This window comes from Onychomys torridus, chromosome 5 (genome assembly GCF_903995425.1).
Source record: "Onychomys torridus chromosome 5, mOncTor1.1, whole genome shotgun sequence".
Lineage (NCBI taxonomy): Eukaryota > Metazoa > Chordata > Mammalia > Rodentia > Cricetidae > Onychomys > Onychomys torridus.
In genome coordinates this window covers 122,860,981-122,888,421 of record NC_050447.1, presented here as the reverse complement: position 1 = coordinate 122,888,421, position 27,441 = coordinate 122,860,981, and the positions used below count along the sequence as shown (strand labels likewise).

At 46.9% G+C, this 27,441-nt stretch overlaps 1 protein-coding gene across 6 annotated transcripts in view; it reads right to left on the bottom strand.

Annotated features, from left to right (window-relative positions):
* Nucleotides 1-8,595, bottom strand: part of Ippk (inositol-pentakisphosphate 2-kinase) — a 64,871-nt gene extending 56,276 nt beyond the window's left edge. For all 6 annotated transcript variants that reach the window (XR_004944997.1, XM_036187991.1, XM_036187992.1 and 3 more), the window contains exon 1: nucleotides 8,340-8,595. Coding sequence is in view for 5 of the 6 variants with exons in the window: in XM_036187991.1 (XP_036043884.1) it covers nucleotides 8,340-8,420 (81 nt within the window). In the remaining variant the exon portion in view is untranslated. The remainder of the gene's footprint in view (nucleotides 1-8,339) is intronic.
* Between the last annotated feature and the right edge of the window lie 18,846 nt (nucleotides 8,596-27,441).

Genomic DNA, 27,441 nt, shown 5'->3' with positions numbered 1-27,441 from the left:
GAGTGCATACTGCTTTTGCAGAGGACTCAGGTTCAATTCCCAGCACACACATGGCAGCTAACAACCATCTATAACTACAGTTCCAAGGGATCTAATACCTATTCAGACTTGTCAAGACCTCAGGAATGTATGTGGTACAAAGACATACATGCAAGCAAAACACCCACACACAGAGAATATAAATAAGTCTCTAAGAAAGTTTTTTGTGAAAACACAGTATTTGTGGGTTTCCTAAGAAGCAACAAAGGCCCTGTGGAGACCCCCAACCGTGCACACTACTCCTCTTTTGCTGGTTGGGACCTCTCAGCCCCCAAATCCATCTTGTTTAATTTAAATATTTTTAAATAAATTCAGTTCTTAATTAAAAAATAATTTTAAAGTATTAATTAAAATATAATTTCTCCCTTTTCTCCCTCCAACCCCTCTCACATACTCTGCCTCTTCTCAATATCACTGAGAAGTCCTCAACAATTCATTTTTCTTAAGGGTCTACAATGCCCAGATTAGGGTTAGCCTTGTACTCCTGGGCTCAAGTGATCCTCCTGCCTCAGCCATCTAAGTAGCTGGGACTACGTGAGAACTACAGGCATGTACCACCAAGCACAACCTCTCCAACCCCTGTAACTAAGTTCCCATTACTAACTGGTGCCATGCATTGGATACACTGCTAATCAGCTGTAGAGCTGAATGCCAATCCTGGCCTGCAGAGCCAGGACCCAAGGCATACAAGCTAGAATTGTTCCCTCCCCATATTCAAAGCAGGCATCACCAATTAACCTTGGGAATCACTGGGTTAATGATCACTTTCATGGAAATAAAATTTCATCTAAATATTTAAAAAAGGGGGGTTGGGGATTTAGCTCAGTGGTAGAGCACTTGCCTAGCAAGCGCAAGGCCCAGGGTTTGATCCTCAGCTTAAAAAAAAAAAAAAAAAAAAAAAGGAGGTCTGCAGAAAAGCTAATTATAGTCAACTTCTAGAAACTCTCTTCTAAAAGTTGATTTTCTCCTCACCTGGGCACAACAGTGCTGTTCTGCTCAAGAACCTGTCTGATTATAGCCATCCAGCAATTAACATAATGTATGTCAATGACAGGAATGAGTATGTGTCCCACAGAAAGCCTGGCCATACTTGAACATCAACACAGAACACACTGATGCCTCATGCCCTGCCCCACATGTAGGGGAAACCTCACTCCCACATAGGGAGCCCTCAAGAGCCATGTTTGTTTTCTCGGAGCTCTACTGCAACCAGAGGAAAGCAGGGTCTTTCTCCACTTCCCAGGGAACTAATAAGCTGCACAACAGAATTTTTTAGCCAGACAGGCCCAGGAAGGGTGGCGCTAGGCAAGTCACTTGAGCCTTTCTATCACAGGAACTCCCTACTGTAACCTCAGACAAACCATTCAGAGGGCCTGTGCACACAAATGCCAACAACAGGAACTCACTGACTCCACACCTGGCAGCATCTTATTATTAATATGAGTGTACATTTCCAAAGTTCCTGCCACTGTGTTCCTATAAACACAAGACAGCTGGCCTATTTACAAATGGAAACTATACATTTTCTTTGCATTATTAGCACACACACACACACACACACACACACACACACACACACGAGCATCAACATAAATTAATTCAGAAAGCAAGTCTCTAGCCTACCAAGAAAAAAAAAGTTAATATACCCAGGTAAGGTGGTTTATACCTACAGTCCCAGTACTTGGAAAACAGAAGGACAACAGCCTGGTCCACAGAGTAAGTTCTACTCCAGCCTAGATTACCAAGAGACTAAAAGCCCCTTTGGTCCCAGTAACAGGAGACAGAAGCAAGCAGATCTGTGAGTCCAAGGTCAGCTTGGTCTACAGAGTGAGTTCTAGGCTAGTCAGGGCTACATAATGAGACCACCTTGGGGTGAAGAAAATTACTAGGAAGAAAACACTGTTGGCTTACTGTTCCCCAGCACTTACTAGCATCATTAGAAACAGCATATGCAGAGCACCAGAGTATACTCCCAGACTACAAACTCCCCACCCCCTCTCCCTCTGAGGTGGGCCACACAAATCCTAACATATAAAACGTGGAAAGCCCAGACATTAAGGTTTTGGCCATTAAGGTCAAAGTCATGTGCGTTGGAACACTGTTTGGAGACTGGCCTGAATCGTAGGGACATCTCCACATCACATTTTCAGTTGTCCAGCTCCATGTGGCTGCTGAGTTGTCAACTAAGGGGTTGGGGGTGCTGGCTAGTCCCAGGCAAACAGTATGGACACAAGCCTTGTGAGGCCTAAGCAGCAAAGCCCATAGTGGCCCACTGGTTCTCTATTACTGGACCATCCCTCCACAAGGTGTCCTCGGTCATCACATCCATGCGCAGTAGCTCAGTCTTTCTATCAACCACAGGAAGTCTCTCCTTTTCTCATCAAGTAGCTCAAACCATGACCAAGGAAGAAAAATCTCAATGCAGTGCCGAATGCATTTCAAGGAAAACTGTTTTCTCCACCCACACATTCATCATCCACAAACTGTTACCAGAAACCCAACCACTCCTCCACCAGGAGACCTGTCATCAGCTTAAAGGTCAGTGTTAATACCAGCACTCAGACACACAGCTCACCAGAGCCAAGCAACCTTCCTAAAGGGTCTCCCCTGGCTGAGGTAGGTGGTTATGGAAGTGAAGAGTAGAGGCAAAAGAAACAACCACTGAATAATAGAAATAAAAGGCCACACAAAACCTTCTAAAATGAAACTCAAAGAAATGCTTGCTTGCTCACTTTTTTTTTCTCTTTCTTTATGTTTTTTGAGACAAGGTTTCTCTGTGTAGCTCTGGCTGTCCTGCATCTCGATTTGTAGATCAGGTTGGCCTCGAACTCACAGAGATCTGCCTGCCTCTGCCTGAAGTGCTGGGACTAAAGGCGTGCGCCACCACGAGCTTTCTAGCACCATGACAAAGCATCTGGAAAAAAAATAAATAAATAAAGCTTAAGAGGAGGGAAGATGGAGCTGGAGAGATGGCTCTGCAGCTAAGAGCACTGGCTGCTCTTCCAAAGGACCTGGGTTCGGAACCCACAGGGTGGCTAACAACATATGGAACCCTAGTTCCAGGGGACCTGAGTCCCTCTTCTGGCCTCTGTTGGCATTGCAAACACATGGTGAACAGACATACATGCAGACAAAACAGCATACAAATAAAAATAAATAGAAAAAATAAAATAATAATAGTAATAATACATAATAATAAAACAGCATACAAATAAAAATAAATAGAATAAAGAAAAGACTTGTTTTGGCTCATGGCTTCAGAGGTTTATATCCCTGGCTTTTTAACCCACTGCCTTGAGCCTGTGGTGAGGTAGAGTATCATGATGGAAGTGCATGGAAGAGGAAAACTATTCCCTAACTTTAGCCAGAAGAGAAAGCAAGAATTTGAAAAGGCTGGGGCCCCAATACCCTCCCTCTTCAAAGCTAAGGATCCAGTAACCTGGCTTCCTTCCACTAGGCTTGCCTCTAAAGGTTCCAACAGCACTGTCAGCTGGGGACCAAGACTTCAACATGGCCTTTGAGGGGCAATGAAGATTCAAACCATAATAGGGAGAGGGACTGGGGGGACAATTAAAGCCTTTCAGTGAAGAAAAGCTATCCTACCACCTACAGGGTACTCTCAGGGTAGAAAGAACCACTATGTCAGATGTCCCAGGGGCCACTGTCCTCTGACAAAGTGGTGAGGAGATAACCCAGGAAAGGGTCCATGAAAGATTCCAGGAAGCTGAGATCACTGGCAAGGGAAGGGATTAAAAAGAGCATCACCCCTCAGGATATGGTCCCAGGTTCCAGAAACAGCATTCTACCCAGCCCCTCCAAACTGTGAGGATGAATTCCAGGTGGAAGCTACTGTATGTCCCAAATGTGTCTCCTGAAACCAATTTCCACACAGACTCTCAACCTATAAGGAAACCATCCATGGTCTACTAGTTACCAGAGGCACAAGATGAAAACCAGACCCTGTGACAACCAAATACACATCCTCACAACCCATTAAGCAGGGGCTGAGGTGTTCACAACAGCACCCTTAGCCTCAAAGACAGCTAAGAGCCTCGGAGAGAATAGGCAGACCCCCAAAGAAGAAAGAAAGCCAGGACATGAGCAGCAGTAGGCACTGGTTCCTTGTCCATCCTCCTTCCTGCCCTTCAGTAGCTCTAGCTCAACCTCCCAGCCAGCCACCCAGGGTGAAGAGGACACAGGTGTGACCCACAGCGGGAGGTCACAAAGTGAAAGAATGTACATATTGATGTCATCCTGGGAGCCCAAGGGGAGCTACGGAGACAGGCCAGGCCAGCTCGGTGACCCCTAATGGGTAGTGATCCTGACAATACATGAAAAGGAGTCAAGACTCACAGAAGCCACAGGTGGTGTCAGAGAAATACAAGCAACTATCAGAGCCCCTTGAACCACCCACCCAGACTGTGATGATGATGAGGGTGGGCCAGCACAGAACAGCCTTGTTCTGTAAACACACAAAAGGCTCCTGCATCGCTGCTTTCTGAGGACAGAGATCAGTACTAAGAGCTGAACTCTGACTGAGTTTTGACCAACAGGAAGGAGTCAGGGAGGGAGAAAGGTCACCTCTGAAAATATAAATGTAGAAAAACAAACACATCCTTATACTAGCAAGGCAACACCAGGCTAACCATCACCCAAGGGAATATGGAAATAAATTCTAACTTAGCAACACCAGATTAAGGACTAAAGAGTGAGCAAGCAAAGAGACAGGATATGGCCAGATCAAACCACCAAGAAAGAAACACTTCAACAGCATCAGTCTGAAAGACCACCACTGAACATCTCAAGTGTAAGAAATGTCAGTGACAAGAGAAAGTTCAAACTCTACCAACCAGTTCTAGACGAATAGTGAAGATGGACCCAGGATCTGGGTAAACATTGCGTGATTGGAAAAACAGAAATATCAGCTGTGCTTTAGCATGTCTACAAAGGAGGATAATTCCTCCAGCACTGAAGGGATGGTCTACCTAGCTATCATAAATAACCCTGTGATGACATCTTTGTAAACAATACCTATTTTCACTTCCAATTTTCTCCTTATCAACCACATGAGAACAGAAATTAGATCCAAAACTACAAACTTTAAAAAAAACTCCCTGATTTTTGTCTTCTTCACATGTTGTTAGGGTTGCCACCCCTTACGAATCTGTCTCCATAGCTCCCCTTGGACTCCTCAGGACCTCATCAACGGGTGGTACAGTCACTTTGTGACCTACACTATGGTTCACATCTGTATCCTTTCCAACCCTGGGATAATTTTGATGCAGGGTACTAACCTCAGGGCATCAAACAAACATTCTAAGTGTACATTCTAACACTAAGCAACACCCACAGCTCCTTTTTCCTGATTATAATATATAGTTAATGAATATATAATTAATGTAAAATAAAAAGTTTCAGATTCTTCTTTTTTAAATAGTAGAGAACTTTATTAGGAGGAAGAGGAGGAGGGATAAAAGGACCAGGCCTGGTGAGGAAAGAGAGAGAGATGGTGGGGTGGGGTGGCAGGGGAGAGTGTCTTCTTTCTCTGAGACAGAATCTCACTATGTAGCTCTGGCTAGCCTGGAACTGGCTAGATAGACCAAGCTAGCCCCAAACTCACAGAGATATCCCTATGTCTGGCTTTCACAGTGCAGAAAATATTTTTTAAAACAAAAAGAGGAGCCAGGTCTGGCAGCCTTTAACCCCAGTTCCTAAGGAGGATGAGAAAGACGGCTTGAGTCGATGAGTTTGAAGTCAGCCAGGGTAACACATTCCCAACCAAGCAATCAAGTGATACTAATGTAAGTGGCTAACTACTTGTAATACTTTGATGTATATATTGTAATACATAAATCCTAACCACAAGACTGAAAGAGAACCTGTGAAATGACCCCAAAGCTTGTCATTCACACCTAAAAGGTCCAGACACTATACAGTCATAAAAAACGATCTGAGGCTCTCCACAGAGTCTCTGAAAGGTTTTAAAACCAGACCAACTTGCAATGAGTAGTTCTCTTCAAGTTTTGATAAATGTTCTTTCTGAGCAGACTGGTTAAGTAACAAGTCTTTTATGTTACCTCTGTCAGTAAGAAGAAAAACGAAGCCAGGCGGTGGTGGCGCACACCTGTAATCCCAGCACTCGGGAGGCAGAGGCAGGTGGATCTCTGTGAGTTCGAGGCCAGCCTGGTCTACAAAGCAGGTTCCAGGACAGCCTCCAAAGCTACAGAGAAACCCTGTCTCGAAAACCCAAAAGTAGAATAAGAAGGAGGAGAAGGAGGAGGAGGAAGAGGAAGGGAGGAAGGGAGGAAGGGAGGAAGGAAGGAGGGAAGGAAGGAAGGAAGGAGAAGAAGGAGGAGAAGGAGGAGGAGGAGGAGGAGGAGGAGGAGGAGGAGGAGTGGGCATTGATTCCCCTGCACCTCATGGCCAACACACCCCAAAGGCTAGGTGCCCTGGACAACTAAGAGACTGGACGACAAACGAAACGTAAAGTGACCTCACCGATTCTGAGCCAAAACCAACAAGTGGGAGGTAAAGGCAGCAAATGCAGCTGCCTTAGGAGAGCTAAGCTGTGGTGGCCTTGAGGGAGGCCACAGGCATCACTTGACTGAAATGGCTAGTAGCACAAGTGTCATGCCCTCAGGCTGCCTGGAGGAAAACCTGTGCTAAGATGCAGCAAGTCCTTGCCCAAGAGCTGCTACAGGATCCATGCCTGTGGCTGCAGACAGGACAGTGACCAGCTGCTGACAGCCTGGCAAGTGTATCAGAAGTCTGTCTGCACCAGGTACTGTACCTGGGAATGAATACACTGCAGAGGTGTCAAGACAAGATCTAACTCAGAGTGACAAGTAACAGTGGAACCTTCTAGACCTTTATCCCTGAGAGTAGTGGGCCTAGGGAACCCTAATGAAGTTCATCTGTGAACTGGCTGGCTATTCACCGTCCTGTCTACCCAAGCACCCCTATATATTCCTGCAGCCCTCACTAAGTCCCTCCACCCTGAGACCTGTACACCACAGAAGGCTCCTTTTCTCTCATTCCTTGTTTGCACATGGCAGAACAGCACATTTTCTTTCAGAGTTGCTAGCCAGTGACAGTGCAGATGTCCCCACCTGCATACCCAGCTCCTGCAGGATGGGACAAGGATAGCTGTGTACACATACTACAGAGGAGGAAGGGCTTTATACGAGCTTTTCAACTCAGGGGTTGATACTAGCTCAGAAAAAGTGGCCATGGCTGGAGAGACTTGGACTGGAGGAGGCAGGCCTGGGAGGCTGAGCAGAGACACAGAGTTCACCGGTTCTCAAAGGGGAAGGAGGGCTACAGACGTGCTCAGTACCCAAAGGAGCAGAGAGCCTCTCCATCCCACTTAAAAACATCCGTTCTCCTCGGTCACAGAAGGCGCTGAAAAAAACTGCCTTTCGGGCTTTCTCCTCTTTGGTCCACAGTCTCAACAAACACACCAGTAGGGCAGAGATGTCAGCTAGACTCAAGGCCCAAGCTCTAGGCGGCTCAACACTCGGTACAGGTCGGTACAATCTTAACTTCATGAAAACAAAATGCTTGCTATTCCTGGCTTCACGCTCCTAACGCGGCCTACTGGTAGCGCTGGGAATCATCCCAGCTCCCTGTGCTATTAACCTCTCACATGACACCTCCTGCCTTCTACTCCCCCAGCCCACCACATTCCTGCTAGATTGTATCAGACAGCAAGATGTCAGAGAATCTGGGGCTGCACACAAATCCATACGCTTCTCTTCTTAAATTCGCCCCCTCGGAAATCACTACGTCTTCTGAAACTCCCTTCCAAGTTGAGCCAAGGAGAAACGGTTTAAAGTTTACGGTCTGGATGCGAGCCTGTGGTAGCACCCGTTCCTAACAGCAGCTCCGTGGTGGTCTCTGGAGGCTGAACTCCGCGCTGAGCGTGACAGCACTCTGGGTACGTTCCTCAGTGCTGCCCGAGCCCTGATCCAGTCTCAGCCCCCGGCCCCCGTGGCCTGGCAGTAAGACGAGCATCCCAGCGGAGGCTGCACAGCGTGAGGCCACGCGGCACCCACAAGGTGTGGGAAGGGGTACTGAGCGGACCGAGAAACGAGAAGGGGACTCGGAGGAGAGGCGGCCAACGCAGATAGGGGTGCCGGGGATGAGCACGGAGCTGAGGAGGATACTGGGAGGGAGGGTACCGGGGAACCACCGGAGCGGAAGCTGGAGGAGGAGTCACGACCCAAACTAGAAGGCAGTAGGCACAGGGCTGCCGGAGCCGTCGGTGAGGCCCGGAGCCGCGCCGCCCGCCAGTCGCTCACCTGCGCGTGGGCCACCACAAGGCTCTTGTTGCCTTCTCCGTGGTAACCCCATTCATTCTCGTCCATCTTCCCCTCTTCCATGCCCCGGCGCCCTGGAACTTCGCGGGCCGGGACACGGGGACGAGAGCAGCGGGCCGCCCGCCTCGCTGGGCTCCAGCCGCAGCCGTCTGAAGAAAAGCGCCTGTCAGCGGCCGCCTGCGCTCTAAGCCGCGGCTACTTGCGAGCAAGGAGCGCCGGAAGCCACGCCCCCAGAGGCCGCCATTCCCCGACCGGGCAACTTCCGGGTCCCGCCCACCTTACCGTCGACATTCTGGGCGGTCGATGAGCTTAGAGGCCATCTTATGTGCTGGCAGAGTGACTCACTTCCGAAACGCAGACTTGGGAACCGGAAGGGAGGTTTCCGGATCTGGTACCGGACGTTGAGGCGGGAGGCTGCTTGTCACCCGGGATCCAATGTACTCAGCCTCGCGTGGTCGTATGGCCACGACTGCATCTTCGTGGGCTATAGAAAGGCGCTGGGCGTCTCTGGGCCTCCGCTGTCACGTCTGTAGAATGGGGTGGGATTAACTGCACCCTCATTGCTCTCCCAAAGGCGGAGAGGGACATGAGATGGTGGCCACAGTTCACGACGGGAAACGTGGCGAGGCGAGGGGACCTCACCGTGGCGCTTTTGCCCCGGGGACATCCAGAAATGCAGATGGGTCAGTAGACGCCGTCGCGGAAAGCAACGGCCTCAATTTATCCTTTGATGCGAGGAAGAATGATGCTGCCTGGTAGAGCTGCCTTGAGGATTATATGAGGACCTTGTTATGCTCTTAAAATAATCTCGTCATTCAGGATGTGAAGGCAAAAGGATCTCCATGAGTTCGAGACCAACCAGGGATAGATAGTGAGATCCTGTCTCAAACATAGTTTCACACTTGTGTTAAAGATGGTTACAGTACTGAATATTGCGTTAACTGGTGTATGTGAAGAAAATCAAGCTTAATGCAGATATATGGTTGTTGGATTAACTTTTCCAAGGGAGACTGGGCAAATAACTGTTCACTCTAGATAGGGCACCAACAACAGACCACAGAAGTGACTGTACCCTTGAATGAATTTACAAGGGATGCTTAGAGAAGCATGGGGGGAGTGTAACTTACATTAGTGTGGATGACCTCAAAACAGCTGTGCCACAGAAAAGTCCCATCCTAACACAGATTTATTCCTCTTCTAAAAACGAAATGGATTTCTCTTTCAGTTAGTCTACTTCCTTAGATACTCCTGAAAGCCCATGCAGCTGAGGCGGTTGTAAGAAGGTAAGGTCATGTTTTGCTCTGAAGATGGGTACACAGCACTCCAGTCTTCCTCGGGCTTTCTTTCCACTCCCTCTTCTGCTGCCGTATTCTCTGAGCATTGGAGAAGGTGACAGAGATGCTTGGTCATTGTCTTCCATTGTGGCTAAGTACTGGGCCACTGTGTCATAGCAACAGCCCCTTTATTCTCTGCAACTTGATGGGCTATGAGTCTTCTCAGTAACTTACTCACTGGAAGAAACGACAAGACAAGACAAGGACCCTCTACAACTGATGCTTACAGCTCAGTCATCTACAGGTATAAGCACAAATGTTTAGTAGACCATCTGACAGGCATGTACCCATTTAACTTATTTTAAAAATTACAGAAGTAATTTCCACACTGGGACCCTATGACCTCCCCAGGTAAAGGCTTTTATCTTACCATACCAACATGAGTCCCTTCCTGCAGAGCAGTTCTTAAAGACAATCAGACATTAGTTGTACCATTATTGTACCAGGGGCACATCTATCTGGCACACAGATAACAGTAACACTGGTGTCCATAGATAAGTAGGACCATTTGTGACAATTCTCACCTAGCAGCCTACATAACACCTGGTGCTTCCAAACATCAGTCTACAAGAAAGGAGCTTTCAGCTCAACCCATTTGAATTATGCATGTCCTGCAATCAGCATGTGATATCTTCAGCAATAGCATTGTACCATCTGGTTCCGATGTGCAACCAACAGCAGTGGCAAGAGCCTGCATTGTTCCGGGATGCCAGGGACCACCCTGGCCAACAATCAATGGAAAATAGCCCACCCCTGACACTGAGATTTTCATTCAGTAATCTTACAGTTTCTGGGAGTGTCCTTTTCCCTCCATAATGAATACCTTCCTTCAAAAATCTTTGTTTTAAAGCTAACAGGTACAGGCTGTTGTAGGATTTTCTTAATCACTTTACTGGGTATCATCTGCATGTCATCCAACCATAAAACTCAGAACTTCCCAGCTGTGCATGGTCCTTGCACTTTGTGCAGGATAACTTCCCACTCTTGCTCCTTAAGTGCGCTTGCCTGCATGTCAGATGCTTTTCTAAGTCTGTAAGCTATTCAGAGGCTAGAATTATAAAGTCCTTTTACAGATGGTGGGCAGATCTCTGAAGACCCACTGAGAAAGTGTCAACTGTCAAAAAAAGTTAGGGGCTCAGAATGTAGCTCAGTTGGTGGAGTCCTAGTCTAGCATGCACAATCTCAAGCACCACAAAAACCAGACTTGGTAGTACACTCCTCTCATTCCAGCAGTCAGAAGGGGGAGGCAGAAGGATCAAAAGTTCAAGGTCATTCCTGGCTACTTAGATACCAGACTGGGACTCATGAGATCATGTCTCAAAACCAAAAAAAGTTAGCAAGCATGGTCCAAAACAGCATGAAAAGATCCCAAACACCTGTAGCAATTTTTTTTTTTTTTCAAAAGAGCAATGTTGGACACAATGATGTGGGTGGGAGGGGACAACCTATTTAGCTCGCTGTCATCTGGTGTTTATCCACAAGCCATCCCATTTCCTCATCCTGGGGTGCTACCAAGGGGCCACTGTACATTTTCCCACACATAGGCTCTCGGTGGGCCTGGCTCACACTAATTGCCTTGGTCTGGTGCCAAGGAGGAGTGTGGCTATGCCTCATCTGCCATGCCCACCAACTCCCTGGGTCTGACAGGCTCTGGGCAGAGTGGGAGGCTGCTGCCTCTCCATTATCCACACCTGGCTATTGAAAAGGCCTGGCTGGGCAAACAGTCTCCACCCCATAGCACTTTCTTGCAGGAAAGAGACATGGCACACACTGAGGGGCTAATTGTCAGTGCTGGGTCAAGTTTAATCATTTTCTCCTGTATTGCTCTCATTTACACCTTCCCTTACCCCTTTGTGAACTACTACTGCTCAGACTTAAAAGCCTTCAGAGACACAAGCACTGAATTTAGCTGTCTCTTTTTGCCCTAGAAATTCTATCTCAACACAAACCTTCCCACACGTGCAGTGACCTGTTTTTTCTTTTTTTTTTTTTCATTTCTTCTTGATTGTTTATATTTTGTGAACCTAGTTTATATGCCAGTATAAATCATTCAGATCTGCCAGAGCCCCTCCTACCTCATAAAGATCATGATGTATCCTAGGGTTATACCAGTCCCAAGGCCCCTGCTGAATTACCTTCCTTAAGCTCTCTGGTGAACATGGGCCCCAATACCACCTCTGTCCTGTCCAATCCCCTCAGTATCCTTTCTACCACATCTCCCCATGCAAATCATGATTCAGTTCTTTCCACTGGGCTCCAACTTTTGGGTTCCAGAAGGTTTAGCTGACAGTCTCTTTTCCGTCCATCCCCCAACTGTAAGAAATGGCAAACCATCCTCTCCTTTATGTTCCTAACAGATCTAGGCTCACGTGATGTCTTTTGCCAATGTTAGTTCTTCAAGCAGACAAGTTTTCTGGGCCTCAGTTGCATGCAAGGGCAATACAGCTTCACCATGGTTCTCTTATAAAAACATGCCATACATGCTACTTTCAGGATCTTCAATGGATTCCATTTTGCCAGTCACTTCTGAGATCTCCCTGTATAGCCCTGTTGGACCACATGTCAAGAATGAATGCCACCCCATAAGACATTCAGGAAGATGGCACTACCAGAATTTGCTCCATGAATTTTCCCTAGGGGCAGACAGCTCAGCCTCCTTTGCATGTCTTATCACTCACAGCAGGAACAATGCAAATGCAGCCGCAACAAGGAGGCATGCTGCCCTACCCCTCACAGAGGATATCCACTACAGGACTTGCCCCTGGGCAGTGTGCCACCCTCAGACAGCTTAGCTTCCATTGCATGTTGTGCCACCCTACAGAAAGGACCCTGCAGCTGCTCCTCCAAAACTCACCCTTAGTTTTATCCTTTCTCTGTCTGGGTACCAAGTGCTGCCTTAGCTTTTCTGAGGAAGACAAGAACAAACATCCATCCATCCCAGATAGGACCAAAGGACCTACCCATCTAGTCCAGTGTCTTTACAGCTTATGGGAGCATGGACGACTCCCAAACAGATGCCCACTGGAAAGTCCCACCCTGGCATGGCTAATGGCTCCTGAAAGCTGCTCAGATGGAGCGTCCCCCTCCAGTTAACCTTCTGTCCCATATATTCCCCAGACTATGTCTGTCTAGGGCAGAATTCTAACTGGGAGTGTGGTATGCAGGAGGAAGTGGCTGTAATCAGAGGAGGGCGTCTACTGATCCTTCTCCACACTTTACCCATGTGTGTGAACGTCAACAAGCCCAGGCTTCTTGCTGTCTCATGCAGGTAGTCAAACTGTTCTGATTAAGGTGCAAACACCCATGTTATATCAGGAGAGCTACGTTTCACAACAGTGATTCATAAAAGGAAAACCCTGAGATTGGCTGGTCCAGGCACCACTGTACCTCTGGCCAGACTCAGGTTGAGAGCAGTGAAGAGGCCAGTGAGTCAGGAAAATGAGGTGACTTTGAGCATCTTTTTCTAGGATACTAGGATCCCCACCCCACCCCAGGGAAGGTGGTGGGGGTTGTTTAGGATAGTTGAGAAATGGAGGTAGAAAGAGCCACTCCAGAGGAGAGACAAGCACAGGACAGTGAGAAGACAGCTCCCAGAATCTAGGCTGTCCCATACCCCTAGAAGACTGGGGACCCTGAACATGACTGAGTTCCCAACTCCCTGTGAAAGGAGCATTGTGTGCAGTCAGAAGCAGCAGTTCCGTGTGCTGCACTGAGACACTTCCTGGAGCAAACCTCACGACTCTGAGAAAACTATGTATCTTGATTTTTTTTTCCAATGAGTATTATGACAGATATGACTTACAATTGCAATGTATGCTGTGATAAAAAAGCAGATTACATTTTCATTGCAATTGCTTTTAAGGTCTCCACTGACAGTGTCTGCAGAAACCACACAAACCCCCCCCTCCTCACCTTGATGCATCATTGGATACAGGGGAAGAGACTCATGGAAGGAAGACTCATGGAGAGGGCCTTGCAGAAGAGAATGGTCCTGTCTGAAGGCAAGGCAAGAAGGGGAGGCAAGCTGGAGAGCAACATCTAAGCAAAGGCACAGAGTGCAACACTTGTTTCCATGGCCTGGCCCCATACCTCCTTCTCATTATAACACCGACATTTTTCAGTGGGGAAAGCACCTCTCCTCTATTCAGCTTATGCAGTCTGACTTAAATGTCCTCCACTCCTACTATCAAGCCTGGTCTCAAGATACTGATCGGAATGTTGAGAATTACATTCCTGGAGAATAAAAACCAGCCCCTGCATTTGGTTCGGGAGGCACAGGGTGCAGTCCAGGTTCCTGTCCTGACGCTCACTCCTGTACTGGAATGAGTAAAGAGAGAAGCACTCAGTGAAATGATCAAAGAGTGAGAGGTGAGGGTGTCACCACAGGTGACAGGAGCAGAGGGGAAAGCTAGGGAGCTGCAAGGATGGGGAAGGCATTCACCAAGTTACTTTCAGGTTCCCTAGTGGATGAGCAAGCTGGTATGAGCTGTAATCACTGCCCTGGAGAAGTGGAGGCAGGAGGATCCAGAGTTCAAGGCCAGCCTTGGATACACAGTGAGAGCCTGCCTTAAAAGAGAAATGAGGCAGCTGAGTTCTTCTCACTCACAGAAGACAGACCTACTGAGTTCAAATCAATAACAGAGCATGTTAGGATTGGCTGGACCACCTCTCACAGTGAGTTTGGTAGTGTCTAAGGAAAAAGTGTCTATCATCAGAGGGGAGTTTTGCATAGACTGTTTTGTACCCTGGAAATTCATATGTTGGAGCCATAACTTAACATGTGATAGTATTAGGAGAGGGGTCCTTTGCAAGTCATGAGGGTAGAGCCCTGTGATGAGATTAAGTGTCCTTAAGAGAATTACACTCATATCGTTCTGACATTTTTCTGGCACAGCAGAACACAGGAAGCACCTCAGAGCCTGGCCATGTCAACACAGTGATTACATGACCAGAGCTGTGAGAAACCCTGGTTAAGCTGACAAGCCTGAGGTGCTTTATTACGGTAGTATATACTGACAATATATGGTAGCATATACTGAGTATGAGCTCGGGTCGCAATATGATCGGATCGGATTTGCTTATCCCTCCAGGTCCTGCTCATATCCCCAACACTGGTTAGCAGTGTTTTCCATTTTTATGTTAGAAACAAGTGGCAGGGAAGAGGGACAGGAGAGAAAAGAATCAAAGGGAATGAAATCTTCCCAGTCACACTGAAAAGCCATGCAGGGCAGAGGACATGGAGCATCTGCCTATGCGTGAAAGGCCTGGGGCTGGATCTAGCCCTGCAAAACAAGCAGGGAAAGAAAGAAGACAACACTGATGAGAGAGAGAGAGAGAGAGAGAGAGAGAGAGAGAGAGAGAGAGAGAGAGAATCTAGAACACAGCTAACAGGAGTGCACTGATGGATTTTGGCAAGTGGACCACAGTTCTGTGTGTTCACTTTGGGGAAGCTATGAGGGGTATTTAGGAACTGCATGCTGCCTTTCCATTAACTTTCTTCAATGTCTGACTTACTGGGGGAGGGGAGTACCCAGAGGCCACAGCGCACGTGTGCAAGTCAGAGGATAGGTGGTAAGAATTCCTTCTCTCTCCTCCATGTGGATTCCAGGGACTCGAACTCAGGTCCTCAGGCTTGGCAGCAAACTTCACCTGCTGAGCTGAGTCACTTTGCCAGCCCTACTCAGCGTTCTTGTAAATCTAAAATAATCCTACCATTTTCATTTACAAAAACAAAGCATGCATTGTTTAGCTCTTTCAGAGTTAAAGAATTAAAATCAAGAAGTAGGGACCTGAGAGATGTCTCGGGATAAGAGCTCTATAACCATGAGAGGCAGAGTTTGGATTCCAACACCGGATAAGCAGGGTAGACTCGGGAGAATCGCCAGGGTTTGATGGCTTTCACACTGGCTAAAACATGAGCCCTGCATTCAGAAAGAGAGTCTGCCTCAGAGGAACAGGCAGAGAGTGGGAGAAGACACCTGCACTTCCAGCCTCAGCATGCACATGTGTATACATACAATGTACATACATTCACACAGACATGCACACAGTTAAGTAAATAAGTACAGATAAAATATTTAAATAGAGTGAAGTATCTTTTTCTTTTTTTTTTTTTTTTTTTTTTGGTTTTTCAAGACAGGGTTTCTCTGTGTAGCTTTGCACCTTTCCTGGAACTTGCTTTGGAGACCAGGCTGGCCTCGAACTCACAGAGATCCGCCTGGCTCTGCCTCCGAGTGCTGGGATTAAAGGCGTGCACCACCAACACCCAGCACAGTGAAGTATCTTTTCTTATATGTCAAGGTGGCAAAACAATTTTTTTGTTTTTGTTTTTTGAGACAGGGTTTCTTTGCGTAGCTCTACCTGTCCTGGAACTCACTCTGTAGACCAGGCTGGCCTCAAACTCACAGAGATCTGCCTGTCTCTACATCCCAAGTGCTGGGATTAAAGGTGAGCACCACCACATGCAGCCTTTTTTTTTTTTTTTTGGTAAGCAAAATTAAAAAACAAAATTTCTTGCAGTACTGTGGATTGAACCCAGAGCTTCACTTTACTCGTAATAGGCAGGTGCAGCCGGGCAGTGGTGCACGCCTATAATCCCAACACTCGGGAGGCAGAGGCAGATGGATCTCTGTGAGTTCGAGGCCAGCCTGGTCTACAGAGATAGTCCAGGACAGACTCCAAAGCTACAGAGAAACCCTGTCTCAGGGTATGAGAGCATCTTGCACACATGTGGTGCATATACACATACATATAAAATTTTAAAAATATGTTAAGCTGATAATGCCTATCTCAACAGACTTATCACTTCTATACCTAGAAATACATCCTATAAAATTCTCAAGTACTCAAAGATATGAAGCGCCAGGTGGTAGTGGTGCACACCTTTAATCCCAGCACTCAGGGAGGCAGAGGCAGGCGGATCTCTGTGAGTTCAAGGCCAGCCCTGTCTACAGAGTGAGTTCCAGGATAGCCAGGGCTACACAGAAAACCTGTCTCAAAAAACAAAGGAAAAAAAAGGGAATGACAGAAAGAGGACTCGACTCTCAGTTTGGGACACTTCAGTACAGCATCAGGCTGTCATTAATCCATCCTAGTATGAGACCCAGAACAAGGACTGACACTCAGTATTCTTCCAAATTCACAGTGAACCTCACAATCACTGAACTACAACATAGTCAAAATACTCATAAAGCCCTTAAAAAAATAAGTGAGTGTCTTAGTTAGGGTTACTATTGCTCTGATGAAACACCATGACCAAAAATACTTGAGGATGAAAGGGATTGATTATTTGGATTATGATTCCATATCACAGTTCATCATCAAAGAAAGTTAGGGCAGGAACTCAAACAGGGCAGGAACCTAGATGTAGGAGCTGATGCAGAGGCCATGGAGGAGTGCTGCTTACTAGCTTGCTCCTCATGGCTTGCTCAGCCTGCTTTCTTATAGAACCCAGGACCACCAGGCCAGGGATGGCCCCAACCCAAAGAAGGCTAGGGCCTCCCACATCAATCACTAAGAAAATGTTCTACAAGCTTGCCTACAGCCCTATCTTATAGATGCATTTTCTAAACTGAGGCTCCCTCCATACTGATGACTCTAGCTTGTGTCAAGTTGACATAAAACTAACCAGCACAGTAAGCAGACATTCTCTTTTGACTTGAAAGATACCAGTCTATGGTTAAGTAAAACAAATGAGAGAAATAAAGTGTATGACTTTGGGTATGTGTGAGTAAAAGTACATGTGCATCAGTGCACACAGTTGGAACTAGAAAGGAAATTCAGTTTCTTTTTGTATTCACCCTTAAGAACACATGCTCAAACCTCCTCGGCCCTTTCAAGTTACAATGGTGAGGATCTAACTTAGAGCCTAACATGTATTAGGCGAATGTTCTACCTCTGAGTTATATCCACAGTCCTAAGTACCATACCTGTAATAAAGTTTTGTAAGTTGGGTGTGGTGGCCCATGTCGGTAATGCTCTTTGGAGAAAGGAAATAGGCAGATCAGGAGTTCAAGGTCATTCTCAGTTGCCTGGCAACCCAGAGGCCAGTCTGGGTTACAGGAGATACTTTCTCAAGAAGGGAGCAGAGGACCAGAGGAGAGGAGAGGATCCACAGTTGAAAGCTCTGTGGCTAGAATGTTTATTTCCTGCAAACTCATGTACAAATGTAGTAGCCACTGTAACTGGATTTAAGAACTTATTAGGCATTGAGGGCTTTGCAGCCATTACAAAGAATAGAAAGATACATAATGTCAAAAATGAAATATCGGGATTGGAGATTTAGCTCAGTGGTAGCGTGCTTGCCTAGCAAGTGCAAGGCCCTGGGTTCGGTCCTCAGCTCCCGCCAAAAAAAAAAAAAAAGGAAATTCAAGCTCATTATTAGCTACATAGAGAACTCAAAGCCAGCCCAAGATACATTAACCCCTCACACACAAAAAAAGGAAAGAAATGTGAAGTCTAGGGTACTTATACATGTATGCAGCCACCATTTGTATCAAAATTTATGATGTAACACAACTATATAGACAACCAAATATTCTCTCTGTTAGAATATTTCTAGAGGGTCCACAGCATGCTGGCACACTTTCATGTCCTAGCAGTAAATGAAGGTAAAGAGGGTCCACAGCATGCTGCCACACTTTCATGTCCTAGCGGTAAATGAGGGTAAAGAGGGTCCACAGCATGCTGGCACACTTTCATGTCCTAGCGGTAAATGAGGGTAAAGAGGGTCCACAGCATGCTGGCACACTTTCATGTCCTAGCGGTAAATGAGGGAAGTAAAACAGGAAGTTGCTGTTGTCTGTTTACCCTTTGTACCTATAGAATTCTCTATATTTTTTCACAAATTTTACCTAGTAAAAATTAAAAAGAAAAGATAGATATAGAGACACATACTTGTAACCTCAGCACTATAAACACTGAGATCACAATAAAGCCTAGGCTAGCCTGGGCTACAAGACCCTGTCAAGGGTGGGGGAGGAAGAAAGGCAGGGAGGGAGCAGAAGTCAGAGGGAGGGGACATCCTATTCCAAGGTCCAGCCAGGCAACTGTAGTTCTCACCTTTCATCAAGGAAACTTCTCTCTGCAAGAGAGAGACACCATTACAAACAACTACAACCCATCAAAGTGCAGAGTTGTGGAGGCCAGACCCTCTGATACATCTACAACAGAACTGCTACACCTTAGGTTCAGGGGTCATTGTAGAAGAGGGCATGGAAAGATTGCAGGGCCAGAGGAACAGGGAGTTTGTTCTGAGACTGTGTCTCCTAGAAATGTCAAGAGATGCTGTACCCATGAAGTCTCACCAACATGGCTACCTGAACGGGAGCTGAACGAAGAGGACACCAACAGACAAGCTACCATGGAACCTGGAAGTCACAAGGCCTCAACCCTACACAACCAACTACAGCAACTATTGCTGTATGAGAGAGAAACAGTCTTCCCCTGGGAAGGGCACACCAACTGGTTTCTAAAGTCAATGGTCAGCCATGAAAACACACAGGGGTATATTTGTATATTCATAAATAAACACACACCAAGAAAAAGAAGAAGAAAGAAAAGAGGCCATGAATTTGAAAGAGAGAGGGGCATAGCAAGGGGTGGGGGTGGGGGATAGTGGAGAGGATTTGGAAGGAAAAAAGGGAAGGAATCTCAAAAATATATTTATTTGTTTATTTTTGTTTTTTCAAGGCAGGGTTGTAGCGGTAGCACCCGCGCTACCACCACCCATTCACCATGTTCTCTGTAGAACTCACTCTGTAGACCAGGCTGGCCTCGAACTAAGAGATCCACCTGCCCCTGCCTCCCAAGTACTGGGATTAAAGATGTGGGCCACCACTGCCCGGCTTTGAAAAAAAAAATCTTAAAAAAGGTAAATTAAAGGAGAAAGGAAGAGAAAGAAAGGAAAGGACACGGAAGGGGAAAAAAGAGAAGAAAAAGTGAGCCTGCCAGCTCGCTCCTCATACCTGTAATCCTAGCACCCAAGAGGCTGAAGCCGGATTGCAGGGTCAGGCCACCTTGAACTATTTTGTGATATTCTGTTTCAAAAACAGCCCAGAAACCAGCAGAGAGCCATGTCACCCGAAGAAGAAGGCTGCTGAGAGACACTGTCACCCAAACCATGGCACTGGATAGGAAATCCACTGACTTGTAATTGGCAGACAGCTGTCAGTGTGGACCCCCCCCAACAGCTGGAAGCCCTGGGGTGGGGGGATTACAGACTGCACACTTTTCACCTCCTCCAGGAAGGAGAGGAGCCATTATGAAAAGGAGAGCTGTGTTCTTCCAGAGGCCTGACCTGGAGGAGCTTCTTCACAGCAGCCCTTTGAACTGGGAGAAGGGCCAGCCTCCAACCATCTCAGGAGGGAAAACTGAAAAGTACTAGTGAGGGATGAGAAAATGGCTCAGCTCAGCAGTGGGAGAAACCTAAGTTCAAGCCCCAGAACCCAGGAGAGGGAGACAGAGACAGACAGAGAGAAAGGGAGGGGAAGACTCTACCTAGCCCAGGGCACAGGCTCCCTAAAAGGCAGATGCCAGCTCCAGGACTACTGGACGGCTCCCTTTCCCACCCTTCACATCACTAAAGGCCTCCTTACTGGAGTTCTTTTTACCCAGTGTGTCATGACTGGATTTTAACAACAAATTACATATCACACTAAAAGACAAACCCAGTTTTAAAGAAACAGCAAACTGCCAGGCGGTGGTGGCACACACCTTTAATCGCAGCACTCTGGGAGGCAGAGCCAGGCAGATCTCTGTGAGTTCGAGGCCAGCCTGGTCTACAGAGCAAGTTCCAGGACAGTCATAGCTGTTACCCAGAGAAACCCTGAGTTGGAGAGGCAGCTAACATCAGACTCAGATATGGTGAGAATGTTGGACTTCCCACACCAGGAACTTTGAGTCTGAGCACTCTGCTGAGGCTACAGGAAGCTCTGGGCAGTGCAGGCAGAGAGAGGGACAAATCCTTTGTGTCTTTGGTTGATTTGAGGTATTGTCTCACTCTGTAGCCCAGGTTGGCCTGGAATTTACAGTAATCCTCCTGCCTCAGTCTCCTGCTTACAGAGATTACCAATATTAACTACCCTGCCCAGTTGAGATGGACACATCTCAGAAGTCTTCATTTCTCTTTTAACACTTCCTTATCTACTTTGTAGGAGAGAAGGGCACACACTACAGCCCACCTGTGGGGGTCAGAGGACAACTTGAGGGAGTTGGTTCTCTCCATCTACAATGTAGGGCCTGAGGACTGAACTCAAGTCGTCAGACTTGGGGGACAAATACCTTTACTTGATAAGCCTTCTCACTGGCCCAGCAATAACTTTTGTCCCGTACCATACCCTCTCAACCTTCACTCCCTCCCCACCTTTTTTCTGAAACAAACAAGGTCTTACTAAGTAGCCCTGCCTGTTCTGGAACTCCTTATGTAGACTCACAGAGATCTGCCTGCCTCTGCCTTTTGACTGCTAAGATCAAAGGCACACACCACTACACCTAGCCCACTAATAATTTTTTAAATAAAACATCAATGGTACAATCTATGATAATTAAAAGAATAGAATTTAAATATTTTGCTTTGCAAGAGACACTTTCAAAAGAAAAAGAAAAACCAAAGAGTGGGGGAACATATTTGCAAAAGACACATCTGATAAAGGACTGCTATCTGAAATACACAAAGAATGCTTAAAAATTAAGCAATAAAACACCAGCAGCTCGCTGGGCGGTGGTGGTGCACACCTTTAATCCCAGCACTTGGGAGGCAGAGCCAGGCAGATGTCTGTGAGTTTGAGGCCAGCCTGGTCTACAGAGTGAGATCCAGGAAAGGTGCAAAGCTACACAGAGAAACCCTGTCTTGAAAAGCAAAAAAACAAGGGCTGGAGAGATGGCTCAGAGGTTAAGAGCCCTGACTGCTCTTCCAGAGGTCCTGAGTTCAATTCCCAGCACTACATGGTGGCTCACAACCATCTGTAATGAGATCTGGTGCCCTCTTCTGGCCTGAAGTCACACATGCTGTATACATAATAAATTAATTAATTAAAAAAAACAAAAACAAAAACAAAAAACACCAGCAGCTCAAGTTAAAAGTGGCTAAGGATCTAATGAGACATTTTGCTGTGGGATGGTCTTTCTGTATGCTGTGAATATGTGTTGCTACCATTGGTTAATAAGTAAGCTGCCTTGGCCTATGGCAAGACAGGCTGTAGCCAGGCAGGAAGTCCAAGCAAAAACACAGGGAGAAGGAAGGTGGAGTCAGGGGAGCCGCTGCGGGGGACCAAGATGTAACAGAACACAGGTAAGCCAAGAGACATGTGGCAATACATAGATGAATGGAAATGGGTTAATTTAAGATGTAATAGCTAGGGTGCTGGAGAGATGGCTCAGCTGCTAAGAGCACTGGCTGTTCTTCCAGAGGTCTTGAATTCAATTCCCAGCAACCACATGGTGGCTCACAAGCATCTGTAGTGAGATCTGGTGCCCTTTTTGGGCTTGTGTACATAATAAATAAAATAAATCTTAAAAAAAAAAAAAGATGTAATAGCTAGCTAGCAATAAGCCTGATCCATAGACAAAACAGTTTGTAATTAATATTAAACCTCTGAGTAATTATTTTGTAAACTGCTTCGGGGCCAGGTGGGACACAGGAAATCTTCCAGTTACATTTTACCAATGAAAACAAGCAACTAGCATAAGATGAAAGGGTGAGGGTTGGGGGATTTAGCTCAGTGGTAGAGTGCTTGCCTAGCAAGAGCAAGGCCCTGGGTTCAATCCTCAGCTTAAAAAAAAAAAAAATGAAAGGGTGATCATCAAATACCAGAAGGGAATTATAAGTTAAAGCAAAAATGAGACACCACTGCACATCTCTGAGAATAGAAAAAAAAATTTTTTTTCCAAACACCACCACCACCACCACCACCATGGCTACTGGGAACACCAAAACGGTCACATTAGAGAGAAGGCGCAGAGCAGCATTCTCAGATGGCACATCCATACAGAGAGCTGTCAGCTAGTGCAAAGGGAGTTGAGTGCCCCAAGCTATGAGCAGACCCAAAGACAGCACATGGTGATTCCAGCTCTACCACACAGAAAAGGTAAAACTATGGAGGCAGTAGAGATGGGTGATTGCCAGGGACTGAAAATGGCAACAAGGGTGGGGGCAGGCTGCAGGACTGTGATGGCAGACACACGTCACCACACATTTTCCAAGCCTGTAGAACACACCACACGACTTGACCAGTAAGTAAGTGTCACTGCATGCAGCCATACAATAAATGTACTGCCCTGCTGGGAGATGTGCACAGTGGAGAGTTTGATCTGGGCACGTGGCACACCCCTGCCACTCCAGCCCTTGGGACTTGTAGGCATGAAGATCAGAAGTTCAAGGTTAGTCTCTAATAAACAATTTTGAGGAGAGCCTGGGCTACACAAGACCCTATCTCAACAAACAAACACAAACACCGTATAATTTATTTGGAAAGATGTAGAAAACTTATTTTCTTCTTTTATTAAATCACATTCGTTCTTTGACATTCTCATAATGTCTAAACGCATTCTGATTGTCTCTCTGATGTCCATCCCTCCCATCCTACCAACCTCCCTCCAACTCCTTTGTCCACATCCACGTCTGTTTCTTTTGTGACTAGTTTAACCAGGGTTGTTTGTGTGACATGTGTTCAGAACTATCTACTGAAGCCTGGTGGAGTCATCAGTGGGGATGCAACTTAAAACAATGATTCCCTGATCCCAGAATCCATCCAGTAGCTAATGGTTCTGCAGGGCCACATGAACCCATCCCAACCCATGATTGATGTTCTGAGAACTGTGGTTAGTCTCAATTTGACACAATCTAATGGAAAGGAAATCTAAAACAAGGATTATCTAGACCAAGTTGGCCTAGAGGCATGCTGGCGGGGATTGTCTTGATTATTGATTGACATGGGAAGTTCCCGCCTGCTGTGGGCCACACCATTTCCTGGGGTTGGGCCTCTGTGAAAGAGTGGAGAAAGCTAATTGAGCAAGAACAGTCTGTCTGCTCTTGACTATGTATGATGTGACTAGCCTTCCTTGATTTCCCCTCAGTGATAGACTATACCTGGAGTCATGAGCTAAGATAATCCATTTCTCCCCTAAGCTGCTTTTCATGAGGGAGTTTGGTCAACTGGAAAGAAAACTAGGACAACACTTTCGTACTTCCTGTTTATAGTCGATGCAAACCTTAAGCCCCCTCTTCACCATCTGTATCTGTACCAAGACAACTGCGCCCTGCTGCATTCGAGAGAGTGTGTGTGTGTGTGTGTGTGTGTGTGTGTGTGTGTGTGTGTGTATGTAGTTCCCTGTACAAACAGCTGTGGAGGCCAGAGATGGGCATCGAGTACCTTCTTCTGTTCTTTCCACCTTAAATTGTTTGGGACAAGGTCTTTCACTGAACTTCTTTCACATTACCATTAGGCTAGGTGGGGGTGGAGACAGGAGAATCCCCAGGAGTTCCAGGGCTGGCTAGCCTGGAGTACACAGAAGCCAAGGAGACCCTGTCTCAAACCAGGAGGGAAGAAAACACCCACACCCGAAGTGGTTCTCTGATCTTCCCATACATGCTGTGGCATGCATATGCCCACACTCACACACATGAACATAAGCACACATACACATGCACACATAACACACACACACACACACACACACACACACACAAGGTTAAATATTAATAAAATAAATGGAAGATTACAATGATGTCACCAAACATAACACACACAGAGTTAAAATGCATGTGCTTGGTACTTATAAACAAAGAATCACAGAAAAGAGAAAAACATGCTGGGCGGTGGTGGTACACGCCTTTAATCCCAGCACTCGGGAGGCAGAGCCAGGCAGATCTCTGTGAGTTCGAGGCCAGCCTGATCTACAGAGCAAGACCCAGGACAGGCACCAAAGCTACACAGAGAAATTGTCTCAAAAAAGAAAAAGGGTTGGGGATTTAGCTCAGTGGTAGAGTGCTCGCCTAGCAAGTGCAAGGCCCTGGGTTTGATCCTCAGCTCCAAAAAATAAAAATAAAATAAAATAAAATAAGAAAGAGAGAGAGAAAAAACACTAGAGAACATTTCCATACTTGTTGATCTTACTCATCCTCGACTAACCTTGAAAATGATCACCATGTGATGTCTGTGGACATACAGCCAGGAAGAACCTGGGGCCACATGGGACCACTGATGAATCCTGAATTCACAATGAGGGTACAAGTATACAGGGGACCTTATGTTTTACTTCTCAAATATCAAAATTAGTAAGGTCTGGGGGTGTCACTTAGTGGTAGGGTAATTCCACAAAGCCCTGGGTTCCACCCCAGCGCCACAAAAAACAACTACAAAAGAATGAGGGGATGGGCTTATGGGTGGATGGTAGAAAGTGGATGGATGGATGGATGGATGGATGGATGGATGGATGGATGGATGGATGGATGGATGGATGGATGGATGGGTAGGTGGGTGGGTGGATGGATGGGTAGGTGGGTGGGTGGATGGATGGGTGGATGGATGGATGATGGATGGATGGTGAATGGATGGATGATGGATGGATGGATGGATGGATGGATGGATGGATGATGGATGGATGGATGATGGATGGATGGTGAATGGATGGATGATGGATGGATGGATGGATGGATGGATGGATGGATGATGGATGGATGGATGGATGGATGGATGGATGGATGGGTAGGTGGGTGGGTGGATGGATGGGTGGATGGATGGATGATGGATGGATGGTGAATGGATGGATGATGGATGGATGATGGATGGATGGGGATGGATGGATGGTGGATGGATGGATGGATGGATGGATGATGGATGGATGGTGAATGGATGGATGATGGATGGATGGATGGATGGGTGGGTAGATGGGTGGATAGGTGGGTGGGTGGGTAGATGGATGGGTAGATGGGTGGATAGGTGAATGGGTAGATGGAACTACATTCTCACTTTGGGGCATGAATGCCTTTTCACATGCATTGCTGACATCAGAGGATGGATAAACATGTCCACATGGTCCTTCAGTCCTGGCTAGAGTTGCTAATGGAACATTTAGAAGAGTACTTATGCCTAAACTAACAAAGTGACACCATGACAGGAGGAACCCAGGAGGTAGGAGCACTATGAGGCAGGACAGGGAGGAGGGAGTCCACTAAGGATGGGACTCTGAAAGTCAGAAACAGAGATCTTTTTAAAAATATTTTATTTTTCTTTATGTGTATGTGTGTGTGCATGTGCCCATGGAAATCAAAAAACAGTGTTGGGTCCCTTGGAACTGGAGTTAAAAGCAGTTGTGAGCTACCCAACTTGAATGCTGGGAATCAAACTCTGGTTCTCTGGAAGAGCAGCAAACTTGAACAGCGGTAGCAAGGGCTGGGTGGGGTCAAGCCCTGGAGAGGATCCTGGAACACCAGGCATATCCCTTGGCTTGGCTAAAGAGACCTAGCACCTCTCTTCCTCAGGGAACACAGACACCTATCCAGGGAGGAACTCAGGAAGCAGGCAGGGGCAGTACAGTCACCTACACACATGGGTGAGTGAGGGAGAGGCCCAGCCTTTGGGACAATCGATGGGAACAATGACTACAAATCTCAGAAGACTGGAAATTCCCTGAGTCCCTGAGTCACTGGGTTATGCAAGCGCTGTGGGCGGAGTGACGAAGAGCAGGAGTATGCTGCAGGGCAGGCTGGGCCAGCAGCAGTCACACCCCATCGTACCTCAGAGAAACAGCCAGCATGTGTGAGAGCAGCTGCATCTGCAGAGGGATGCTGGAGCAGCCGTGTCTGCAGGCGGATGGTGGCGCCAGAGCCCCCAGGCTGCCTCGAGGTAGTTTCCCAACACTGGAGAACAGCTGGCAAGTGTACAGAGGTGGGAGGGACAGGCAGGAGTCATTTTAAAGCCGATGACAAGGGGCTATGGGATGCTTTCAGGCTGGGACTGAGAGGAAGCAAGGCTACCCCAGCCATATCTGGCTCCAGAAAGATGCTCCTTCTGCAGGGCCTCAAGAAGAGAAATGAAGTCCCTCAGCAGGCCAGCTAAATTGAGGTAGTGCAGAGGGAAGTAAGGAGGTGGCCAGCTTAGGGCTGCTCGTGAGGGACCTCCCTATCCAGGGGACTTCATGAGGAGGTATGGGACCTGGGGAGATCCCACTCCAAGGAAAAGACATCCCTTCCCACTGTCCCACTAGACAACTCAGGGCAGCTACCATCCTCAGCCTCTCCAGACATGTAGCGCCAGCAAAGTCACTTACAGTGAACACTCATGATTGTGTGGCTTGTGTCAGCAGGCAGCAAACTGCCTCACAAAACATTAGGAGACAGCTAACCCAGTCTGGATGGTGACGCATGCTGCAATCTCAGCTCTGGGAAGGTGGAAGCAGGCCAGCCTCAGCTAATAGTGAATTCAAGGCACCCTGGACGACAGGGCACCCTGCCTCAAAAAAGCAACAATGCACAGAAGTATCAACTCAGCCTAAGGTGTGACATAGTTTTGGCATTTGCTGATTGAAGACTTGATTACGTGACTCTCTGATAAGAAGAATAAAGCACTTCACAATGGGTATTAGTTATGGATCACCTTCCTGCTACCGAATACCTCATGAAAGGCAAGCTGTGGAGCAAAGGTCTACTTAGCTCACAGTCTGAGGACTGCACTCCAGCAAGGCAGCAGGAGCTAGAGGCTAGGCTGCACCTGTAGTTAGGAATGCTGGTGCTTGGCACCCTTCCTCCTTTT